The sequence below is a fragment of the Lepidochelys kempii genome, chromosome 13, assembly GCF_965140285.1.
Source record: "Lepidochelys kempii isolate rLepKem1 chromosome 13, rLepKem1.hap1, whole genome shotgun sequence".
Classification (NCBI taxonomy): Eukaryota; Metazoa; Chordata; order Testudines; family Cheloniidae; genus Lepidochelys; species Lepidochelys kempii.
In genome coordinates, this window is record NC_136392.1 from 41,029,327 (window position 1) to 41,050,030 (window position 20,704).

At 57.8% G+C, this 20,704-nt stretch overlaps 1 protein-coding gene and 1 gene segment (V, D, J or C); one reads left to right on the forward strand and one right to left on the reverse strand.

Moving 5' to 3' along the window:
• Window positions 1-1,404: 1,404 nt before the first annotated feature.
• DAD1 (defender against cell death 1) lies at window positions 1,405-5,881 on the forward strand. Of its 2 annotated transcripts, XM_073308645.2 has the most exons (3): window positions 1,414-1,709; window positions 4,305-4,451; window positions 5,689-5,881. In XM_073308645.2, the coding sequence occupies exons 1-2, from the start codon at window positions 1,478-1,480 to the stop codon at window positions 4,433-4,435; spliced, it is 363 nt and encodes a 120-aa protein (XP_073164746.1). In that variant the 5' UTR covers window positions 1,414-1,477; the 3' UTR covers window positions 4,436-4,451; window positions 5,689-5,881. The 2 variants fall into 2 exon arrangements, with proteins under 2 accessions (XP_073164745.1, XP_073164746.1); XM_073308644.2 differs by lacking the exon at window positions 5,689-5,881 and having other exon boundaries at window positions 1,405-1,709; window positions 3,821-4,344.
• Window positions 5,882-16,674: 10,793 nt separating this feature from the next.
• LOC140896676 (T cell receptor alpha chain constant-like) overlaps window positions 16,675-20,704 on the reverse strand; it is a 113,261-nt gene continuing 109,231 nt past the window's right edge. The window contains 3 exon segments of the C gene segment in view: window positions 16,675-18,335; window positions 19,017-19,124; window positions 19,668-19,712. Of these exon segments, the coding sequence occupies window positions 19,018-19,124; window positions 19,668-19,712 (152 nt within the window).

The window sequence follows — 20,704 nt, forward strand, 5'->3', positions numbered from 1 at the left end:
GGGGCTGGTTTGGTGGGGGGCACGTGGGTTACAGGGGGCTCGGAGGGGGGCTGGTTTGGTGGGGGCACGTGGGTTAGAAGGGGGGCTCGGAAGAGGCGGTGGGGGGCACGTGGGTTACAAGGGGGGGTTCGGAGGGGGGCTGGTTTGGTGGGGGTCACGTGGGTTAGAAGGGGGGCTTGGAAGAGGCGGTGGGGGGCACGTGGGTTAGAAGGGGGGGCTCGGAAGGGGGCTGGTTTGGTGGGGGCACGTGGGTTACAAGGGGGGCTCGGAAGGGGGCTGGTTTGGTGGGGGCACGTGGGTTACAGGGGGGCTCGGAGGGGGGCTGGTTTGGTGGGGGCACGTGGGTTACAAGGGGGGGCTCGGAGGGGGGCTCGGAAGGGGCGGTGGGGGGCACGTGGGTTACAGGGGGGTTCGGAGGGGGGCTGGTTTGGTGGGGGGCACGTGGGTTACAAGGGGGGGCTCGGAGGGGGGCTCGGAAGGGGCGGTGGGGGGCACGTGGGTTACAAGGGGGGCTCGGAAAGGGGGGGGCACGTGGGTTACAAGGGGGGCTCGGAAAGGGGTGGTTGGTGTGGGGGCACGTGGGTTACAGGGGGGTTCGGAGGGGGGCTGGTTGGGTGGGGGGCAGGTGGGTTACAAGGGGGGTTCGGAGGGGGGCTGGTTTGGTGGGGGGCACGTGGGTTACAAGGGGGGGTTCGGAGGGGGGCTGGTTGGGTGGGGGCACGTGGGTTACAAGGGGGGTTCGGAGGGGGGCTGGTTGGGTGGGGGGCACGTGGGTTACAGGGGGGTTCGGAGGGGGGCTGGTTTGGTGGGGGCACGTGGGTTACAGGGGGCTCGGAGGGGGGCTGGTTGGGTGGGGGGCACGTGGGTTACAGGGGGGCTCGGAGGGGGGCTGGTTGGGTGGGGGGCACGTGGGTTACAGGGGGCTCGGAGGGGTGTAAGGGACACTCTATGGGGGGACACACGTGGGGTATAATATGGGGGTTCCTCAGGTGGCCGTGTAGGTACGGAAAGTTCCCGGAACCGTGACTCCGGGCTCTCGGTCCCATGTTCCCCTCCCCACGGCATCAACCTCCTAATCGACCCAGCAACAGCCTAGCGCTGGATTCTGATTGGACCACGGAGAAACGCAAAGGCTGAAAAAGGGCATTTCCACGCATGCGCACATGGGGGGGTTGCTGTTGCTGGGTCGGGAGTGCGCATGCGGATTGTATTTTCAAGCTCCCCGGAAGTGCACCTTGCGCATGCCTCTGGAACATCACAGTCGGCGCCCTATGGCGATCACCATAAGACGCATGCGCATTGAGTACAAATCGGCCGTGGAGGTGCCCAAGGCGCCTAGGCAGCTATACTGAAGGGCTCAGTCACCGCGCCTGCGCGGTCCGTCATTGGCTTTTCTGCGCCTGCGCGCGCGGCGCCCCGGAAGTTCTCGCCGCCCTGCGGCCGGTGGCTTCCGGCCAGCTCTGCGCGCGGCGGGGCCATGTCGGGCGCGGCGGCGGCCGGCGGCGGCTCGGTGGGCTCCGTGGTGCGGCGCTTCCTGGCCGAGTACAGCAGCGGCACCGCCAGCCGCCTCAAGGTGCTGGACGCGTATCTGCTCTACGTGCTGCTGAGCGGCGCGCTGCAGTTCGGCTACTGCCTGGGCGTGGGCACCTTCCCCTTCAACTCCTTCCTCAGCGGCTTCATCTCCGCCGTGGGCAGCTTCATCCTGGGCGGTGAGTGCCGGGCAGCGCCCGCCCCGTGACCCCGGCAGCGGCCTCCCGCCGTGACCCGCCCCCGCGCCCGCCCCCCGTGATCCCGGCAGCGCCCGCCCCCCGTGACCCGCCGCCCGTTCCCCCGGCAACGCCATCCCATAGCGACCTCTCCTCTCCCGGGCAGCGCCCTCCCGCCTCGACCCGCCCCCGCCCCGTGACCCGCCGCCCGTTCCCCCGGCAACGCCATCCCATAGCGACCTCTCCTCTCCCGGGCAGCGCCCTCCCGCCTCGACCCGCCCCCGCCCCGTGACCCGCCGCCCGTTCCCCCGGCAACGCCATCCCATAGCGACCTCTCCTCTCCCGGGCAGCGCCCTCCCGCCGCGACCCGCCCCCGCGCCCGCCCCCCGTGACCCCGGCAGCGCCCGCCCCCCGTGACCCCGGCAGCGGCCTCCCGCCGTGACCCGCCCCCGCGCCGGGACCCCCCCCCGGCAGCGGCCTCCCGCCGTGACCCGCCCCCGCGCCCGCCCCCCGTGATCCCGGCAGCGCCCGCCCCCCGTGACCCGCCGCCCGTTCCCCCGGCAACGCCATCCCATAGCGACCTCTCCTCTCCCGGGCAGCGCCCTCCCGCCGCGACCCGCCCCCGCCCCGTGACCCGCCGCCCGTTCCCCCGGCAACGCCATCCCATAGCCACCTCTCCTCTCCCGGGCAGCGCCCTCCCGCCGTGACCCGCCCCCGCCCCGTGACCCGCCGCCCGTTCCCCCGGCAACGCCATCCCATAGCCACCTCTCCTCTCCCGGGCAGCGCCCTCCCGCCGTGACCCGCCGCCCGCCCCGTGACCCCGGCAGCGGCCTCCCTCCGTGACCCGCCGCCCGCCCCGTGACCCCGGCAGCGGCCTCCCTCCGTGACCCGCCGCCCGCCCCGTGACCCCGGCAGCGGCCTCCCTCCGTGACCCGCCCCCGCGCCGGGACCCCCCCCCCCCCGGCAGCGCCCGCCCCCCGTGACCCCGGCAGCGCCCGCCCCCCGTGACCCCGGCAGCGCCCGCCCCCCGTGACCCCGGCAGCGCCCGCCCCCCGTGACCCCGGCAGCGCCCGCCCGCCGTGACCCCGGCAGCGCCCGCCCGCCGTGACCCGCCCCCGCGCCGGGACCCCCCCCCCCCCCCCCCCGGCAGCGTCCGCCCCCCGTGACCTCTTCTTCCCCCTCCCCTGGCAACAACCCCTCAGCAACCCCATCCCATAGTAACCCCCCCATACTCTTCTGTAGTAATCTCCCCGCCTTTCCCCTCCCATAGTAACCCCCTTTGACACCCCATTCCGTAGTAACCCCCTGCCCCCGCATGGCAACAGCATCTTCTCATGGTGGCTGTATCTGTGGGAGCGCTACCCCGGAGTAACCCCCATGGTAACCCCACCATATTTTCCATGGCAGCACCATCCTATAGGACCCCCCTCTGATCTTACGGGGGGTTCACCAAGGCCAGTAGTGGGTTGTCACCGCCTGCCCTGGGTGCTTCTGTGCAGCTTCGGCTCCGAGCCCCGACACCAGCAGCCGGCGCGCAGCACAGTGGCCTCGCCCTGCCTTCCACCAGCCTGCTTACCGCTCGCAGGGCGGCACCAGCAGCGTCCGCTCCCTCTGCCGGGACCCTCACGCAAATCACATTCACCGCCTCCGAACAGACAGAGCCCACGCCAGCCCAGGAGTTTAGCGGAAGACCGGCACTTCAGTTCATTAGACATCACTAAGATGGTTTTGTAGCCAAACAAAAATAAGCGTATTGACCAGGAGCCTGGGTTTAAGTGATTACACGTGAAAGAGGCAGGGAAGGTCACAAATAAAACAAACCACAATTCGTAATGACTGAAACGTAATTCTAGCACGTTACAAGCTTTGTCCGAGAGACAAGGTAGGTGAAATAATTCTTTCATTGGACCAAGTTCTGTTGTCAACAGAGACAAGCTTTGGTACTTGCACGCAGCTTTTTCCCAGACCTGAAGAAGAGCTCTCAATAAGCTCCGAAGTTTGTGTCTCTTGCTCATGGAAGTTGGTCCAATAAAAGATATTCCGTCACCCACCTTGTCTCTTTAATATCCTGGACCAACACGGCTACAACAACGCTGCATACAAGCTTTCCACAGTTTCCTTAGGTGAAAGAACGTGCGTTTACCTGTCTGGCCGGCTTGATTCCTGGCAGAAGACAATGCAGCCTCTTCCCAGAGTAACCCCCATGGCATCCCTACTCCATAGGAACTGCTGCCTCCTCGCCCCCCTGCCTGGGCATCTCTTACTCAAGCTCCTCAGTTCTGTGGGCAGCTTCATCCTAGGCGGCAAGTAACCCAAGGCAACGACATACCACCCCATGGCAACCCCATCCCTGAGTGAGCAGCACTCCTGCCCAGCCTGAGCTGCTTCCTCAGAGCTATGGGCAGCTTCCTCCTGGGGGCTGAGCCTGTTCCCAGCACTGCCTGGATGTGGGCCTCTTCCTGTGTGGGTTCAGCAGCACCATGAGCAGCTCCAGCCTGGAGAAGCTGCACCACCTCCTCTGCTGTCTTTGTCTCCTTCCCCACCCTGTCCCCCAGACACAGCCCCTGGTGCAAGCTGCTCTCTCCTCCCATTCCCTAGTTTGCCTGCGGATCCAGATCAACCCACAGAACAAAGGTGACTTCCAGGGCATCTCGCCAGAGCGGGCCTTCGCAGACTTCCTCTTCGCCAGCACCATCCTGCACCTCGTCGTCATCAACTTCGTGGGCTGAGCCAGGGGACCATTAGGTACGGCTCAGGGGTGGGGCCCAGCAGCATCCGACTGGGGGCCAGTCTGTTTGCCTTAGCGGCTTAAACTTCTGTGGGCTGAAGAGAGCTGGGACTAGAACCCACAGTTCCTGACCCCCGGCCCCTCTGCTGGGCCCCACTCCACTCCCCAAGCTGGGATAGGACCCAGGAGTCCTGACAGCCAGCCCCTCTGCTGTAACCAACTGGGCCCCACTCCTCTCTCCGAGCCGAGATAGACCCCAGGAGTCCTGACACACAGCTCCCCTGGGCCCCACCCTTCCCCAAGCTGGGATAGGACCCAGGAGTCCTGACAGCCAGCCCCTCTGCTGTAACCCACTGGGCTACACTCCCTCCTCGAGCTGAGATAGGACCCAGGAGTCCTGACACCCAGCCCCTCTGCTGGGCCACACTCCCTGAGTCGGGATAGGACCAAGGAGTCCTGACACCTGGCCCCTCTGCTGTAACCCACTGCCCTTCCTCCCCCCGCCCCGAGCTGGGACAGAACCCAGGAGCCCTGACTCCAAGACCCCCACTGCTCATCTTTCTGCCTGAGGCTGACGTGCCCTTTGAACTCTGTCAGTAGCAAACAGGATTTCTGGAGACGTCTTTTCTCTTTGCTGCTGTGAGGCAGAGGGAACAGGGAGCCTGGGTTCTGTCCCTGGCTGAGAGGAGTGGAGTTAATCCTGGTGTAGTGGCCCTGCAGGAGGCTGAGTGTCGGGGCTCAGCTGGAGACCAAGGAGTGGATGGAGTTTGGGGGGTTACAGGCCTGGAGATCTGTACGATCTACATGAGAGGTTCTCAAACTGTGGGTGAGGACCCCAAACCAGGGTGGGCAGGGATGGTGTCCCTAGCCTCTGTTTGCCAGACGCTGGGAATGGGCGATGGGATGGATCACGTGATGACTCCCTGTTCTGTTCATTCCCTCTGGGGCACCTGGCATTGGCCACTGTCGGCAGTCAGGACACTGGGCTGGATGGACCTTTGGTCTGAGCCAGGATGGCCGTTCTTACTGAGCTGCAGAGGACACAGGGCTGGAATTTGGGGCGATGGAGGAGCTTGGACCAGGGCTCTGAGAGGGAGGAAATGTGAGGAGATGGGGGTCATGGAACCTGGCTGCGAGCTCAGGGTCACGGTGTTTCTGGAGGTCGGGGGGGGGGAGTCTGTGTAATTTGGGGGATCCCCCATCTTCCCCTGCAGTAACTCCAGATATCTTTGTGCCCCCTCTGTCTCCCTGCAGGTCCTGACTACCTCTCATGGTCAGCTGATGCCATGCCCAGGGGACAGATGTGCCAGCCCCCCCATGGACGTGGGTCCTGCCCCTCATGGGGAAGGGCTGCAACAGTGCAAACTGATGAGGCCTCTTGAGAAGATGGCAGCCCCTCCCCCCACCACTTGTGACCCCCTCCTCCAATAAACCCCATTGTTCTGTGGTTCTGTGTCTGGCACTTCTGTGATGGATCAGGGGGTTCCTCAGCTTTCCCTTCCCCAGCTCACCCCCCACCGCCCCCCGTTCAGGAAGACTCACCCAGCCCCACCCCTTCTCCCCAGCAGTCACTTCTGCATGACCCAGTTTCGGGGGGGAGCAGGAAGCAGGTTGCCATGGAAACCCAAACCCCATGCCCACCCCCCACTTCCCATCTCTTATCACATGGAAACCATCGCTCTGTGGTCCAGGGCCCGCGGCCTCCAAAGCAATTGCAGGGGGGAGCTGTGGAAGGTTTGGGTTGAGACGGTACTTTGGGGGGAAGAAGGGGGGGTTGTTTCTATTTTAGGATCTTCCAGGCAAATGCTCCCCCACCTGTTTGTGTGTGCTTTCTCCCCCTGGCCTCTGAGCCTCCAGAGCAGCTGCAGGCAGGGAAGGCTCTGCCCCTATTTCACACACACCCTGCCCTGCAGTGTGTTCCCCCCTGTGACCCTGGGGTTAGTGCTCACCACCAGGGGGGAGCTCACCCTCCTCAACCCCCCCTGCTCAGTGCCTCCTTGTGCTATCCTGGAGCCAGCTGTGACTCGGGGATGAATGCCCCCTACTGTGTTTAGCAGAGTGCCCCCCGACTCCGCTCTGGGGCATTGGGGTTAGCTGTGACTATGGGGAGAGTCCCCCACCCCACTGAGCGTTTGAGCCTCTCTCCTTATGCTACCACAGGCAAGGGCAGCTTCTGCTCCGTGCCAATTGACTGAGAGCTCCCAAATGACCAGCCGGACAATTAATTTCAGTTACTCCCAAGCTGGGCTGGGCTTGACCCACTGTCTTCTGTAGCTGTAGGCTGGCTGGGGAGAGCAAGCTGCTTGCTCTGGGCTCTGATTGGGGTGAGCAGAAGGGAGAAGCTCTCTTTGTGGGGTGGACGTGGGATAGCTGGGGTGTAGAGTGGGGCTCCAGATTAAGAGTGGGCAAACTTTTTGGCCCACGGCCACATTTGGGAATAGAAATTTGTATGGTGGGCTATGAATGCTCACAAAATTGGGTTTGGGGTGCAGGATGGGGTCAGGGCTCTGGGGTGGGGCCAGAAATGAGGAGTTCAGGGTGTGGGAGGGGGCTGGGAAGCGGTGTGGGGTGCAGGCTCTGGGGTGGGGCTGGGGATGAGTTTTGGATGCAGGAGGATGCCCTGGGCTGGGACCAAGGGGTTCGGAGGGCAGGAGGGGGATCAGGGGTGCAGGCTCCAGGAGGTGCTTACCTCAAGCAGCTCCTGGAAGCAGTGGCCATGTCCCCCATCTGGCTCCTATGCGGAGCTGCAGCCAGGCGGCTCTGCACGCTGCCCTGTCCGCAGGTGCCGCCCCTGCAGCTCCCATGGGCCGTAGTTCCCGGCCAATGGGGGCTGTGCTGGGGGGGGGGGGCAGTGTGCAGAGCGAAGCCCCCTGGCTGCCCCTACGCATAGAAGCCAGAGTGGGGCCATGCTGCTGTTTCTGGGAGCTGCATGGAGCAGCCCCTGACCCTGCTCCCCGGCTGGAGCACCGGAGTGGGGCAAGCCCCTGACCCTGCTCCCCGGCTGAAGCACCGGAGTGGGGCAAGCCCCTGACCCTGCTCCCCGGCTGGAGCACCGGAGTGGGGCAAGCCCCTGACCCTGCTCCCCGGCTGAAGCACCGGAGTGGGGCAAGCCCCTGACCCTGCTCCCCAGCAGAAGCTGGCGGGCTGTAGTTTACCCTAGACCCTCCCCATTCCTGAGATCCCAAAGCGCGTCTCCCCTCACCCTGATCTCTCCATTAACGCATCTCGGAGCTGAGAACGGGGCAGCGAGGGATCTCGAGTCCAGGCCCTGCTGTGCTAGGCAACCCCTTCCTCTAATCGCCTTCGTAAATTCATCCCGCTCCATCTCCAGACCGGCGAGGTGGTTTGTCCCCACTCCTGCTAGGGGAGGCTGCTCCGGGCCCTCGCGCCTTGGAGAGGGCTGGAAACCTTTTTGTCATTTCCAGATTGTTTATTCAGGGCCGATTTATCCCCATGTGGTCCCCTGTCGACATTGTCTTTACACTTGAAAAGCTCTCCTCCCTTGCTGGGGTTCTACCCCGCAGCCGCACGTAGGGAGAGCAGTCGGCTCCCCTCGGCCCTCCTTCGGCTGGGCTAAGCAAGCCAAGCCTTTCCCGTCCCCCGGGGCTGTGCTTTCTTCCCTGTGTCTAGTCCCTGCTCCGGAGTGGAGCTCACCTCCCAGCTTGCTTTCCAAGCCGCACGTGTTCCAGGGGCAGCGCGTCTCCCGTGGCGTGGCTGGGTTGGAAGGGTTGTCTCTGGGAGGCCAGCGAGGGGCGTGACTTTGGGACAAGAGCCCAGTTCAAAGGTGGGCGCTGGGCTCTCCGCGGGTCAGGGGCGGCGGGATTCACCTGGGGCAGGGTAACTAGGTGTTGCAGCGAATGTGCAGTGCTCTACGCCGACTCGCTGAGTGGACGCAGCAGCCCCCGCCACTGCGCTGGGCTGGGTGGAGCAGGGGCCTCCCTACCTGCTACCCCAGCACCCTTGTGGCTCAAGCCCGGGAGCCCTCCTTGCCCTATAGACGTACCTGGCTCCATGGGATCAGGGTCCTGAGCCTGCCTAGCCCAGTGTTCCCCTGCGCACGCAACCCCTGCTGCATGAGCCCAGACCAATGGGTCCTTCTTGCCCCGTGCGCCCGCCCCCCAGGCTGCCATTTAAATAGAACGGGGGAGACGTTCTTCCCCATGCTGCCCACCAGGGCATGCCGGGCTGTGCTTGGCCCGTCCCAAGAGGCGAAGGGGTGAGGAGCCAGCTGCTGAGATGCTGCTCCCTGTTCCTGGCATCAGCAGCCAAGCCTGGCGGTGCTGACAGGAGGCCCCAGGCCAAGCAGGGAGCTGTGGGGAAGGGGTGCCTGCCCCGTGGGCTCCTGCCTGTGATGGCAACTCCTTCCCTGGGGCCTAAACTCCCTCCCCCACAACACGGGGTCCAGCCCTGGGGGGTGTATGTCTCAGCACTGGGTGCTCACACTGCGGGACTCGGAGCACCCTGAGGTGTCGAGTAGAGATCAGTGCCCAGCCTTGGCCGTGGGTCCACCCTTCCCATGCTCCCCAGAGGGCCAAGGCCGAGAAACTTGGCTGTTGGCGCGAATGCTGAGCTTGTCTGTTCCAGTTCTGGATTCTCCCAAGAGCGGGGGGCCCTGGGGCTATCTGCTTTCCCAGCTCACCGGCCAGCCTAGCCAACAGTATGGATCCTTGAGCGCCTCCTTGCTTCCCCTCCTACCGGGTGACCGCACCACACCCCCCCAGCGCCCGGTCAGGGCAAGCTGGCACCATCCCTTTCCTCCTCCACGGCGGCACCCACCAAAACGCTGTCCTGGGCTGGTCATTTCGCTGCAGTGCCCCTCTAGGACACGTTAAAATCGAGGCAATTGGCTGAGAAATGTTCCCAAAGGACAATGTTTACATTTTATCCTTGAACCCAAGAGCAGCCAAGGAACTAAGCGGCCCTCGGACATCCTGCCGAAAGTTGCCTCCACTCACTGAAATCCGAAATAAGAACAGCTGTTCTGGGTCGGAGCGATGGTCCAATGGCCCAGTGTCCTGTCTTCCGACAGCGTTCAGTGCCAGGGGCCCCAGCGGGAATGACCAGAACCGGGCAGTTCTGGGTGATCCAGGGTGATCCCTCTTGTCCTGTCCCAGCGTCTGGCAGCTGGAGGTTTAGGGACACCCAGGCCATGGGGTTGCACTCCTGGCTCATTGCCATTGATGGACCTGGCCTCCAGGAACTTAATGTAATTATGTTTTGACCCCAGGTATATTTTTGGCCTTCACAACGTCCCCTGGTAACCAGTTCCCCAGGCTGAGGGTCCGCTGTGAGAAGACGAACTTCCTTCTGCTTGTTTTACACCTGCTGCTGTTTGTTTCCTTGGGTGCCCCGGTTCTGACTCCTAGGCTTGTGGTAAGTGAAGGGGAAAATAACAATTACTTTCTCCACACCAGGCTTGATTTTATACCCCTCTGTCCCAGCGGCTCTCAGCCATTCCAGACGACTGTACCCCTTTGTCTTGTGTAACCCCAAGTTTCAGCTCACTTAAGAATGACTTGCCTACAAAATCAGACCTAAAAATACAACAGGGTCCCAGCCACCCTCCTACTGAACAATGGCTGACTTTGTGCCATATAATTATCAAATAACTCAACTGGAATATCAATATTGTCCTGGCATTTCAGCGTACAGCATATCGAGCAGTATAAACAGGGTGTCTGTATGAAATTTGAGTTTGTACTGACTCTGCTGTGCGTTTCATGTCGCCAGGCTGTACCCCCTGGAAGACCCCTGCGGACCCCAGAGGCCTGGCTGAGAACCACTGCTCTCTCATACCCCCTTAGTCCTCTTTTCTAAGCTGACCGGTCCCAGGGTTTTTAATCTCTCCTCCTCCGGAAGCCGTCCCATCCCCCTCATCATTCTTGTTGCCCCTCTCTGCACCTTTTCCAATTCTAATGTGTCTTTCTGAGAGGAGGTGACCAGACCTGGGGGCGTGTACAGTGGCATTAGGGTATTTTCAGCTTTAGTGCTGCTTTGGGTCATTGCTCTGTGTCATGGGACTTACAAGCTAACGGTGTGTTTGTGGGTAATCTAAGCACTACACCCAGATTGCCGACACTCTTTCCCCAACCTATGTACCGTAGAACTTTTTGTAACATTAGCTTTAATAACATTTTAAAATCTGTCCCTTTCCTAATCTGCTGCGCGCGCACCCTTCCTGCTGTGTCAGATCAGACCAATGGGCTCCTCAGCACACCACTCCTCCTTCCTGCCTGCCAGGGCTGATCAGAGCGTGGGAGCTGGTACCTGCCCGGGTTGCTGAGCACCCCATCCATCCAGTCCCGGGTCTCTGCCCCACGCCCTGCCACACCAGGGCAGACCAATGCACCTGGCCAACCTGGTGCGTCAGTTCCTCTACGTCCCTTGTGCCCATCTCGGCCCGGGGCAGGGGGACTGGCTGACTCAGGAGGGCAAGGAACGGGGCACAGGGCCTCCCGCTCTGGGGTGTCTGTTCCTATTGACAAGACATGAGTGCCATCTGGTGGGTTTTCACAACTTCACCAGTACCTTGGATTTAAAAGGCTACATTTTCTCCCCCTGGTGGTGAAAGATTTTCCACTAATCGTCCCAAATTACCTGAGAATATTTTTCTTTAAACCCCTTTGTGACTCACAATCCTTCCTTCCTCTTTTTCTTTCTTTCTTTCTTTCTTTCTTTCTTTCTTTCTTTCTTTCTTTCTTTCTTTCTTTCTTTCTTTCTTTCTTTCTTTTCTTGCAGTTTCTGCAGATGCTGCTGCCCTCTGGTGGCTGACTTTATGAATTGCACACAGGCTGACATTTTTTCCTCCTTATATTTCATTCCTTTCAATTTCCCCCTTTTCATCTTCTCTCACTTCCCCAGGCGCCCCAAGGTCCCAGGGGCTGAGTCCTGGCTCTGCATTAGCTGCAACCGTCCCAGAGAGACCCCGAGCCTTGGTCCCTATGTGGGAAGAGGGGGGCAGCGGCAATCTTACCCAGAGGTGTATTTCCAAGGGGAACTCCAGCTCCCTGTGCAAAGGTGGAAGGTAGCAGATGACGGGGGCCCAACCCTGCCCTGTACAAAGGGGTGTAGAGGTGGGTAGGGGATTATCCCCTGGGGGGACCCTGCCCCGCATAAAGGGGTGCTGAGAGGGGAGGGCGTTATCCCCGGGGGGACCCTGCTCTGTATAAAGGGGTGCACAGGAGTGTAAGGGGTTATCCCCGAGGGACCCTGCCCTGTACAAAGTGGTGCAGAGGAGGGTAGGGGGTTATCCCCGGGGGGACCCTGCCCTGTACAAAGGGGTGCAGAGGTGGGCAAGGGGTTATCCCCAGGGGGACCCTGCCCTGTATAAAGGGGTGCAGAGGAGGGTAGGGGGTTATCCCCGGGGAACCTTGCTCTCTATAAAGGGGTGCAGAGGTGGGTAAGGAGTTATCCCCAGGGGGACCCTGCCCTGTACAAAGGGGTGCAGAGGAGGGTAGGGGGTTATCCCCAGGGGGGCCCTGCCCTGTATAGAGGGGGGTATATCGGTAGGTAGCAGGTGAAAGGGATGTATCCCAAAGGGGACCCCCCCTCCTTGAATGAAAGGGAGAGGGGCAGGGTCTCTATGTAGAGCTCCCCTCCCCCCTCAGGGTAATTTCCGTTCCCCTTGTGTGACTCTATACATAGGTTGTTCTTTCCACACACCCCCGGGTGCGGTCGGGGGCCGCGTGCTCTGTGGGCAGCGTCTCCTTTCTGCCCTGGCTGGTGGTCTAACGGCTGCCCCGCCACGTACCCCCCTCCCCCCGCCACGTGCCCCCCTCCCCCCGCCACGTGCACCCCCCTCACCCCGCCACGTGCCCCTCTCTGCCACGTTCATATTTTTAACTCCTCTTTCCAGAGGAAGTGGTTTGCACGGGAGGGGAGAGCTTCAAAGGTGACCCAGATCTCTGGGTGGCCGTGTTGTCATGGAAATGTTGACATGTTCTTAACCTCACCCCCACCTGGGTTCTGAGTCATTTTCCACTTCCTGTCCTACTTGTTATTTCCTGCCTCCCAGCTGCGCGTGGGGGACTTGTTGTTGACATATACAACAAACCAAAGTGGGGCGCGGGGAGGAAACCTCAAAGTCTAAAAGGGTCTGTGAAGCAAACTCATTAACTTCTTGGCATCTCATGTGTTTTAGGACAACAGGGACCATGAGATCATCTCATTTGACCTCTGGTAAAAACACAGGCCCTGGTGGTCTCCCCTGGTGAGTCCAGTGTCTCGCCCGATCACTCACGATTGAGCAAATCTTTTGGGAAGAGCCAGCCAATCTCGATGCAGACTGGGATTTCCAAAGGGGCAGCTGGATGTTGTGTGCCTAACAGAGCCACTCAGAATGGTCTCATCCAATCAGTTTAGGATGAAAAAATGCCATTTTTCGGCAAAGTCAAAAAGTTGGGGGAAACGTCGAGCGGGATGAGTCCGAGCATTTCGACCGTGTCGAATCCACCCATTGTGGAATGGGGCATTTGGAGTTTTTGTTTTTATATATATATAAAAAAATTATAACATGTTTTAATAGGTCAAAATCAGAACAAAATATCTTGGTGGTATCAAAGAGAGATGTTTGGATTCATCCAGAATGACCTTTTTTTTTTTTTTCCCCCGAATTTCATTTTGTGAGAAATTTTTAAAAAATTGGTTGGTTTCAGGCTGGGGAAAAAGTGCAAACTCACAGAATTCCCTATGTAATGGAAAATCCAGCTTCCAAGCCCAACTCCCCTCGGGTTCTTTGGAATCCTAGCCTTAATGACCCCAACTGAGAGAGAATCCACCACATCCCTGGGGGCTTTGCTCCAGTGTTTACTTACCCACGGTGTTAGCAATCTGCCCCTTAGTGTCTAGCTCCACTTTCCAGCCATAGGATCCCATTTTGCATTTGTGTGCCAGGTTAGAGAGCCCTGTGCTATCGGAAATCTCCCTGTTCACCTCTTCACCTTCCCTGTGATCAACTCAGTTGATTGAGCGGTGGGACTCTCTCATTGGAAGTTATTGTTTCACGTGGGTTCAATTTCCAGCTGCGCTCAGACTCCCTGGGTGACCCTCCCCCCACCAACTCGTCACTTAATAGCTCTGTGCCTCGGTTTCCCACCTGTGATGAGGGTGTCATGATCCTTCCCGGCCTCACAGGTCATGAGCATGAATGATAGGTAGGGCCGCTCCAAATTCACGGACACGAAAAACCATGAAATCTGGTCGTTTGTCTGCTTTTACCCCCTACTATACAGATTTCGCAGGAGAGACCAGCATTTCTCCAATTGGTGGTTCTGGCCCAAAAAGGAGTTGCGGGGCGGTCACCAGGTTATTCCAGGGAGGCCGCAGTATTGCCACCCTGCTTTCTGCACTGTTGCCTTCAGAGCTGGCTGGCCGGAGCGCGGCGGCTGCTGGCCAAGGGCCCGGCACCGAAGGCGGGGCCCGGCCAGCAGCAGTGCAGAAGTGTGAGTGACAGTCCCACCCCAGGCCACCCTACTCTTCCCTGCCCCTGGCGGCGGCTCTGCCTTCAGAGCTGGCTGGCCGGAGCGCGGCGGCTGCTGGCCAAGGGCCCGGCACCGAAGGTGGGGCCCGGCCAGCAGCAGCGCAGAAGTGCGAGTGACAGTCCCACCCCAGGCCACCCTACTCTTCCCTGCCGCTGGCGGCGGCTCTGCCTTCAGAGCTGGCTGGCCGGAGCGCGGCGGCTGCTGGCCAAGGGCCCGGCACCGAAGGCGGGGCCCGGCCAGCAGCAGCGCAGAAGTGCGAGTGACAGTCCCACCCCAGGCCACCCTACTCTTCCCTGCCGCTGGCGGCGGCTCTGCCTTCAGAGCTGGCTGGCCGGAGCGCGGCGGCTGCTGGCCAAGGGCCCGGCACCGAAGGCGGGGCCCGGCCAGCAGCAGCGCAGAAGTGCGAGTGACAGTCCCACCCCAGGCCACCCTACTCTTCCCTGCTGCTGGCGGCGGCTCTGCCTTCAGAGCTGGCTGGCCGGAGTGCGGCGGCTGCTGGCCAAGGGCCCGGCACCGAAGGCGGGGCCCGGCCAGCAGCAGCGCAGAAGTGCGAGTGACAGTCCCACCCCAGGCCACCCTACTCTTCCCTGCCACTGGCGGTGGCTCTGCCTTCAGAGCTGGCTGGCCGGAGTGCGGCGGCTGCTGGCCAAGGGCCCGGCACCGAAGGCGGGGCCCGGCCAGCAGCAGCGCAGAAGTGCGAGTGACAGTCCCACCCCAGGCCACCCTACTCTTCCCTGCCGCTGGCGGTGGCTCTGCCTTCAGAGCTGGGCCCTCGGCCAGCAGCCGCCGCGCTCCGGCCGCCCAGCTCTGAAGCCAGCACCACCACCAGGAGTCAGGATGGCAAGTACCACAACCCCCCCCTGCAATAACTTTGTGACCCGCCCCGCCCCCCCCCACAACTCCTTTTTGGTTCAGGACCACTACAATTACAACACCGTGCAATTGCAGATAAAGAGCCATGCATCTGAAGAAGTGGGGTTTTCACCCACAGAAGCTTATGGCCAAATCAATCCGTTAGCCTTTAAGGTGCCACCGGACTCCTCGTTGTGTTTGTGGATACAGACTGACACGGCTCCCCCCTGATACTAGCCAAACAGCTGAAATCATGACATTCGCTATTTTTAAGATCTTATGACCGTGAAATTGGACTGTGAATTTGGTAGGGCTCTAACAATCGGACACAGGGCTGGAAGGCGCCTCCCGGGCTGTTGAGTCCCGTACCCTGCTGGCGCAGTCCATCCTGTTCCTATAGGTACCAAACTCCATCCTAAACCTCGTTGGGCATCTGTCCTCCACTGGCTCCTGCTGGGAGGCTGTTTCAGACCCTGCCTCCTCTGAGGGTTAGAAACCTTCTAATTTGTTCATGGCCAGTTTATACCCATTTGTTCTTTGGCCAACATTGTCCTCCAGCTGCTGCAATAGCTCCCTGCTCAGTGTTCCTCGCCCCCCGGTCTATTTACAGTGAGCGCTCTGTCCACCCCCTCTCCTATGAGCTGCTCTCCATTCCCCTGATCATCCCAGTCGCCCTCCACCGCACCTGGCCCGGTTTGCATGAAGCTGGCTTGAGCACGGGTGACTGAATTGCATGCAGGGTTACAGGTGGCCTTGTAGAATCCCTCAAGAGCTGGGCGCGGCTCAGATCCTAGGGTGACGGGGGTCTGTGGTTTGCCTAGAGAGAAGGGCTATTTTGTAGATTTCATGGGATTTCAGGCCAGATGGGAGCATTAGAGCTTCTAGTCTGACCCCTTGTATGACACAGACCCCTACATGGCAGGGAATTGTTTAGGTGAGTGATGCTCAGGTAAATCCGGTGCCCCATGCTGCAGAGGAAGGTGAACTCCCCCCTGGTCCCTGTCAATCTGACCCAGGGCAAATTCCTTCCTGACCCCAAATCTAGTGATCCTGATCACATGAACAAGATGCACCAGCCCAGCATCTAGAAAGAGGATTGATTCTCTGTACCACAGCAGCGCCCTAGCCAGCCCTGCCTGGTGTCCCATCGCCAGCTGGGGCCAATTCCCGATGCTTCAGAGGAGCGGGGGGGAATCCGGAATACATCCGGCCACTCGTGTCTCAGCCAGCAACGGGCTGCAGCCCTGAAGCATGAGAATGGATGCGAGTCAGCGTCTGAGTGCAGAGCTGCAGGAGTTATGAGCATGCTGACAGGAGGGCAGGGAACCCTGTTCTCCCCGTGGCCCGTGGTGGAGCGGAGATGAAGAGGATGGTTGGGCAGAGGCTAGCTATGAGCCGTTCCGTGTGACATCCTCAGGACCATTCCTGACAGCAGCTGGAAACCAGCTGAACCGCCTCACGCTGGCGTGTGCTGCATCTCTTGCTGGAGAGGCAGTGTGGCTAGTCACTAGGACAGGCCCCGGAAGACCTGGGTTCTAGTCCTGAGTTGTCATTTCAATGTGGGCCATTTGCTTTGGCTGATATTTTCAGCCAGTGCCCCTTAGAGGGGAAAGACCCCAAATCCCATTCCTCACCCCTCTGAGCCAGCAAGTCCCTCAGCCGTGGGGACAGATTGGAACTGGCTGGAGTGGAGAACTCCAATACCCCATTCCCTGACCCCCCATCCTGCACCGGGGAGAGGCCTTTTATCCCATTCCCAATAACGGCCAACACTGGATGCTGGGGAGAAAAATCAACCATCTTCTCACCCAAGCCCACGCATTGTCCATTAGGTGGAATTCCTTCCTGTATTTCCCCAGCTGGTGGTCCGAATAAATCTCCCAGGGCTAAACACACAAAACAGCAAGGGTTCTCATGATCAGCCAAGTTCTTTAATAGCAGCCCAGGGCGGACCAGAAAGGAAATTTGAGTACATTATCATCTCCTCAATGCGATACAAAGAAGCTCGGCAGGAAATGAAAAAAAAAGATAAAATCTTTTCCAAAGCATAAACATGAGCAAATATCACAATTTATAAAGGCTGAAAATAGGGAGATCAGGTTAACAGAGCTAAAGGTCGGTATAAATGCAGATTTGAAACATAAAAGCTAGGTTCAGGCCAGAGCTGGTATAAATTCATAGCGTTTATGGCAGGAAAGGCTAGTCCGACTTCCTGGCTATTACATCTCCCCTGCAATGGGCCCAGAACCTGCATGTGACTCAAGCACATCTGGTGCTTGGCTAAAGCACCTCTTCCAGAATTGCTGGAAGAATTCTACCACCCAGGGATCTGGCCTCAAATTCTGCAGAGCAGGGACGGTTAGAGACACATGGGGTCATGTGTACAAGTTTCTTCAAGTCACAGAGGCCCGATGGGACCATTCTGGTCTAGCCCAACTTCCTGCCTATAACACAAGCCAGAGAGTTTTGCCCGCTGATCCCTGCTTTGAGCCCATAACATCTAGGTGAACTACAGCGGGCCTTTTGGAAAGACATCCTGTCTTGATGTAAAGAGCACAAGCGAGGGGAAATCCACACATGCCTAGTTAAGACAGTCCAATTGTTAATTACCCTCACTGTTAATGGGCACTTTATTGCCAGGCTGAATTTGTCTAGCGTCAACTTAAAGAACCCACTACGATCAGAAATGCGTTGGCTGGATTTTCAAAGGAACTAGCTGCCTAAATGCTATTGAATTTCAAGTGGAGATGGGTGCCTCATTCTGCGAGGCACCTTTGAAAATCCCAGTGTGTGGCAGAGAGTGTAAAATTCAACCTAGGGGATTTTAATGCACAATTCCCACTGATTTCAAAGGGAAACAGGTGCCCAAAGCCCTTAGGCTTTGAAAATCTCAGCCTCAGTGTCTCTGTGCTTCAATTTCCCCTTTTCAAAATAGGGTTAATGGTAAAGCTGGTTTGTTCTGCAGAAAATTTCAATGAAGACTAAAAAAATATTCACTTTTGTTGAAATTTGCACTGGAAAAAAATTGTTAAAAAAAGTTGGTTTTGGTGTTTGACAACTGAAAACTGAAAATTTTCAGACAAAAACTGAAAAATCTTGTAGCCAAAAACTGTAAAAAAACCAAACTGAAAAATATTCAGTTTTTAGCCAAACATTTTCGGTTTCTGATGAAAATTTGAAGTTTTTTTCTAGGAAAATGGGGACTTTCTGCCAAAAAAATTGAAACCCAGTTTTCCATCGAAAAATGTTTTCACGCACATTTGTTGACCAGCTCTAGTTAATAGCAATTCCTTGCCCCACACTGGGAGCTTGTGAGGATAAATGTGTCAATCTGTGGATGGTGAAAGGGAGGAGGGTCATGGAAAAACCAGGCTAGGTAGGTGAGATACTTCTAAAACTTGCTAAGTGAAAGCACATCAGATCATTATACATCAGGCCTATATACAGAGGTGATATGGGGACCATTCATTTCATTATATTTCCTGCTGCATGGGAAGGTGAAGAGATGACACCAGGTCTCTGAGGAATTCCCATCACTCCAGATTCCATCTGTCCTCTTTCCTTCCACTCCTGTAATGAGAGAGCAGAAGGAGAGTGTCCGTTTATTGTTTACAGCGCAGTCAGGACTGGAGACCCCAGCCAGGTTGAAGGATTTCATTGTGCTGGATAGACAACTAGGAATGGAAAGATAAAACAGAAAGAGAGAGATGGATATCCAGATGGATAGCTACTGGCAAGGAAAGATGGATTGACAGAGGTGTGGATAGTGGGTATGATGGATAGACAGCTGTTTATGGGGTTGGATGGACAGAGAGGCGTGTGTGGGTATAGATAGGTGTGTATGGTAATGGATAGATAGTGGGAAGGGAAAATGTTGGGTGGAGATGAATAAACAGATCCTGGGAAGGAAGGAGTGATTGAAAAGAGGGACCCTTAGGTAGATAATACAAGGGCAAACGAAGGATAGAAGGTAATAGGTAGATAGATGACATATATTGAGAAGAATGGATTGATAGATAATAGAGACTATGAAGCCAGGATAGACAGATGATAGGAAGAGAGATACCATGGAGAGAAGGATGGACAGATAGATTGGACAGAGAGAAAGATACTCTGGAGGGGAAGACGGCTAGAGAGCTACACAGATAGATGCTGCTGAGGAAAGGATGGATAGAGAGAGAGATTTGAGGGTGAAGGAAGACTGGCTGGCTGGATTACACGGATCCCCATAGCCTTCCCCATCCCACTCACTTTAGCTTTTCCACAGCCAGAAGGTCAGGAGCAGGTTAAGTGCCACTCCTTTCACAAAAACGATTCTCAGGCCCAGCAGCGTGAATGACAGGAGGTTTAGCTGATTGTCTGTAAGACAACAGTAAAACAAAGGTCACAAAAGATCAGACACACACACACTATGGATTCTGACATCTGCCTCACTCCTGACTCTTACTCGGGGGTTCGATGCAGCTGGAAGCTACAAGGAATGGGATGACATTGACCCTACGAGAGACTAGCTGACCCTGTTCACAGAGGCTGGGATTTTCACAAGTTGGGTGCCCAACTCCCTTTGAAAGTCAGTCTCTAGCTCCCTTCGGCCCACTTTGAAAGTCCCAGATGAAGCTCTTTGCCTCAGCAATTCCATACAGCAGAGAGTTTCACAGGTTAAAGAAGTGGTGTCCCTAACCTCTGTTTGCCAGAAGCTGGGATTGGGCGACAGGGGATGGATCACTGGGTGATGATCTGTTCTGTTCATTCCCTTTGGGTCACCTGGCACTGGCCACTGTCAGAGGACAGGACACTGGGCTAGATGGACCTTTGGCCTGACCCAGTCTGGCCGCTCTTATGGTCTTATGCAAGTGCTTCCTCTTATCAGTCCTAGCTTTGTCCTGGACGCTGCATCCGTACCTGTCTCAAAATTGTCATCCAGCTCCATTATCTTGCATGTGTCACCTGTAAATAAAAATACCCATCAGCTATTAATAGAAATAATCAAAACAATTTCATTCACATAAGTATCTGTGTCTTTTTATTTAGCATGTTTACAATGGCTGTGCTAAGGGGCCAGCTGAGAACAGGGCTTCCTCATGCTAGGTGCTGTGGAAACACAGACTAAGGTTCAGAGTGTCACAGATTTTATGGCTAGAAGGAATATTAGATCATCTAGTCGGACCAGGCACCCCGGTATTGACCTCAATCGTGTCTGAGTAAAGCATCGTCCAGACGGACATCAGCTTGGGCTGACAATAGCCAGAGCTGGAGAATCCAGCACTCCCCTGGGGATTTTGTCCCAGTGGCTAATCACCCCTGCTGCTAGAACATTGTGCCTCAGATCTCATCTCAGCTTATCTGGCTTGAGCTTCCGGCCTGGGGTTCCTCTTGTGCCTTTCTCAGCTAGGTGGAGGAGCCTCCAGGACCTGCGTGCTCCCCCTTTCGCGGCACTCAGGCACTCGAATCAAGCCACCTCGCCCTTCTGGTCAGATAAACAGACTGAGCTCCGCAGGTCGCTCACCACAAGGGATTTTCCCAGCCTTTCAAATGGTTTCTGTAGCTCTAGTCTACACCCTTTTGAAATGTGGCTGCTGGACCTGGATGCAGTACTGGGCTCCCGTACGCTGTGTACACAGTTAAAATTACCCCCCACCCAGTCCGACTCACCACTCCCCTGTTTACTCCTCTGTAACAGGGTGGCACTCTCCCTGAGCTGCCGAGGCTGGGCCCAGCCCGCCCTGATTCCAGGACAAGCCCCACCTGAGAGGTATCAGGAGCCAGGTGGAAGCACTAAGAAGGCCCAGCTGGGGGAAAGGCCAGAGGGCAATGGTTGTAGGAAGCCTGAAACAGCCCCTCAGTAACTGGAGAAGAGACTGGCTGCAGGAGAGGCTGGGAGGTTTTGTTTCTGGTAAAGAATTTGGAAGGTTAGTTTGGAGAGTTGTGACCCCAGCAGG

Excerpts from the sequence above, each read along its gene's own strand:
- DAD1 (XM_073308644.2), top strand. The coding sequence starts at position 1,478 with ATGTCGGGCGCGGCGGCGGCCGGCGGCGGCTCGGTGGGCTCCGTGGTG. Across the intron at positions 1,710-3,820 it reads GGGCAGCTTCATCCTGGGCG|TTTCCTTAGGTGAAAGAACG; the intron begins GTGAGTGCCGGG and ends AGCTTTCCACAG.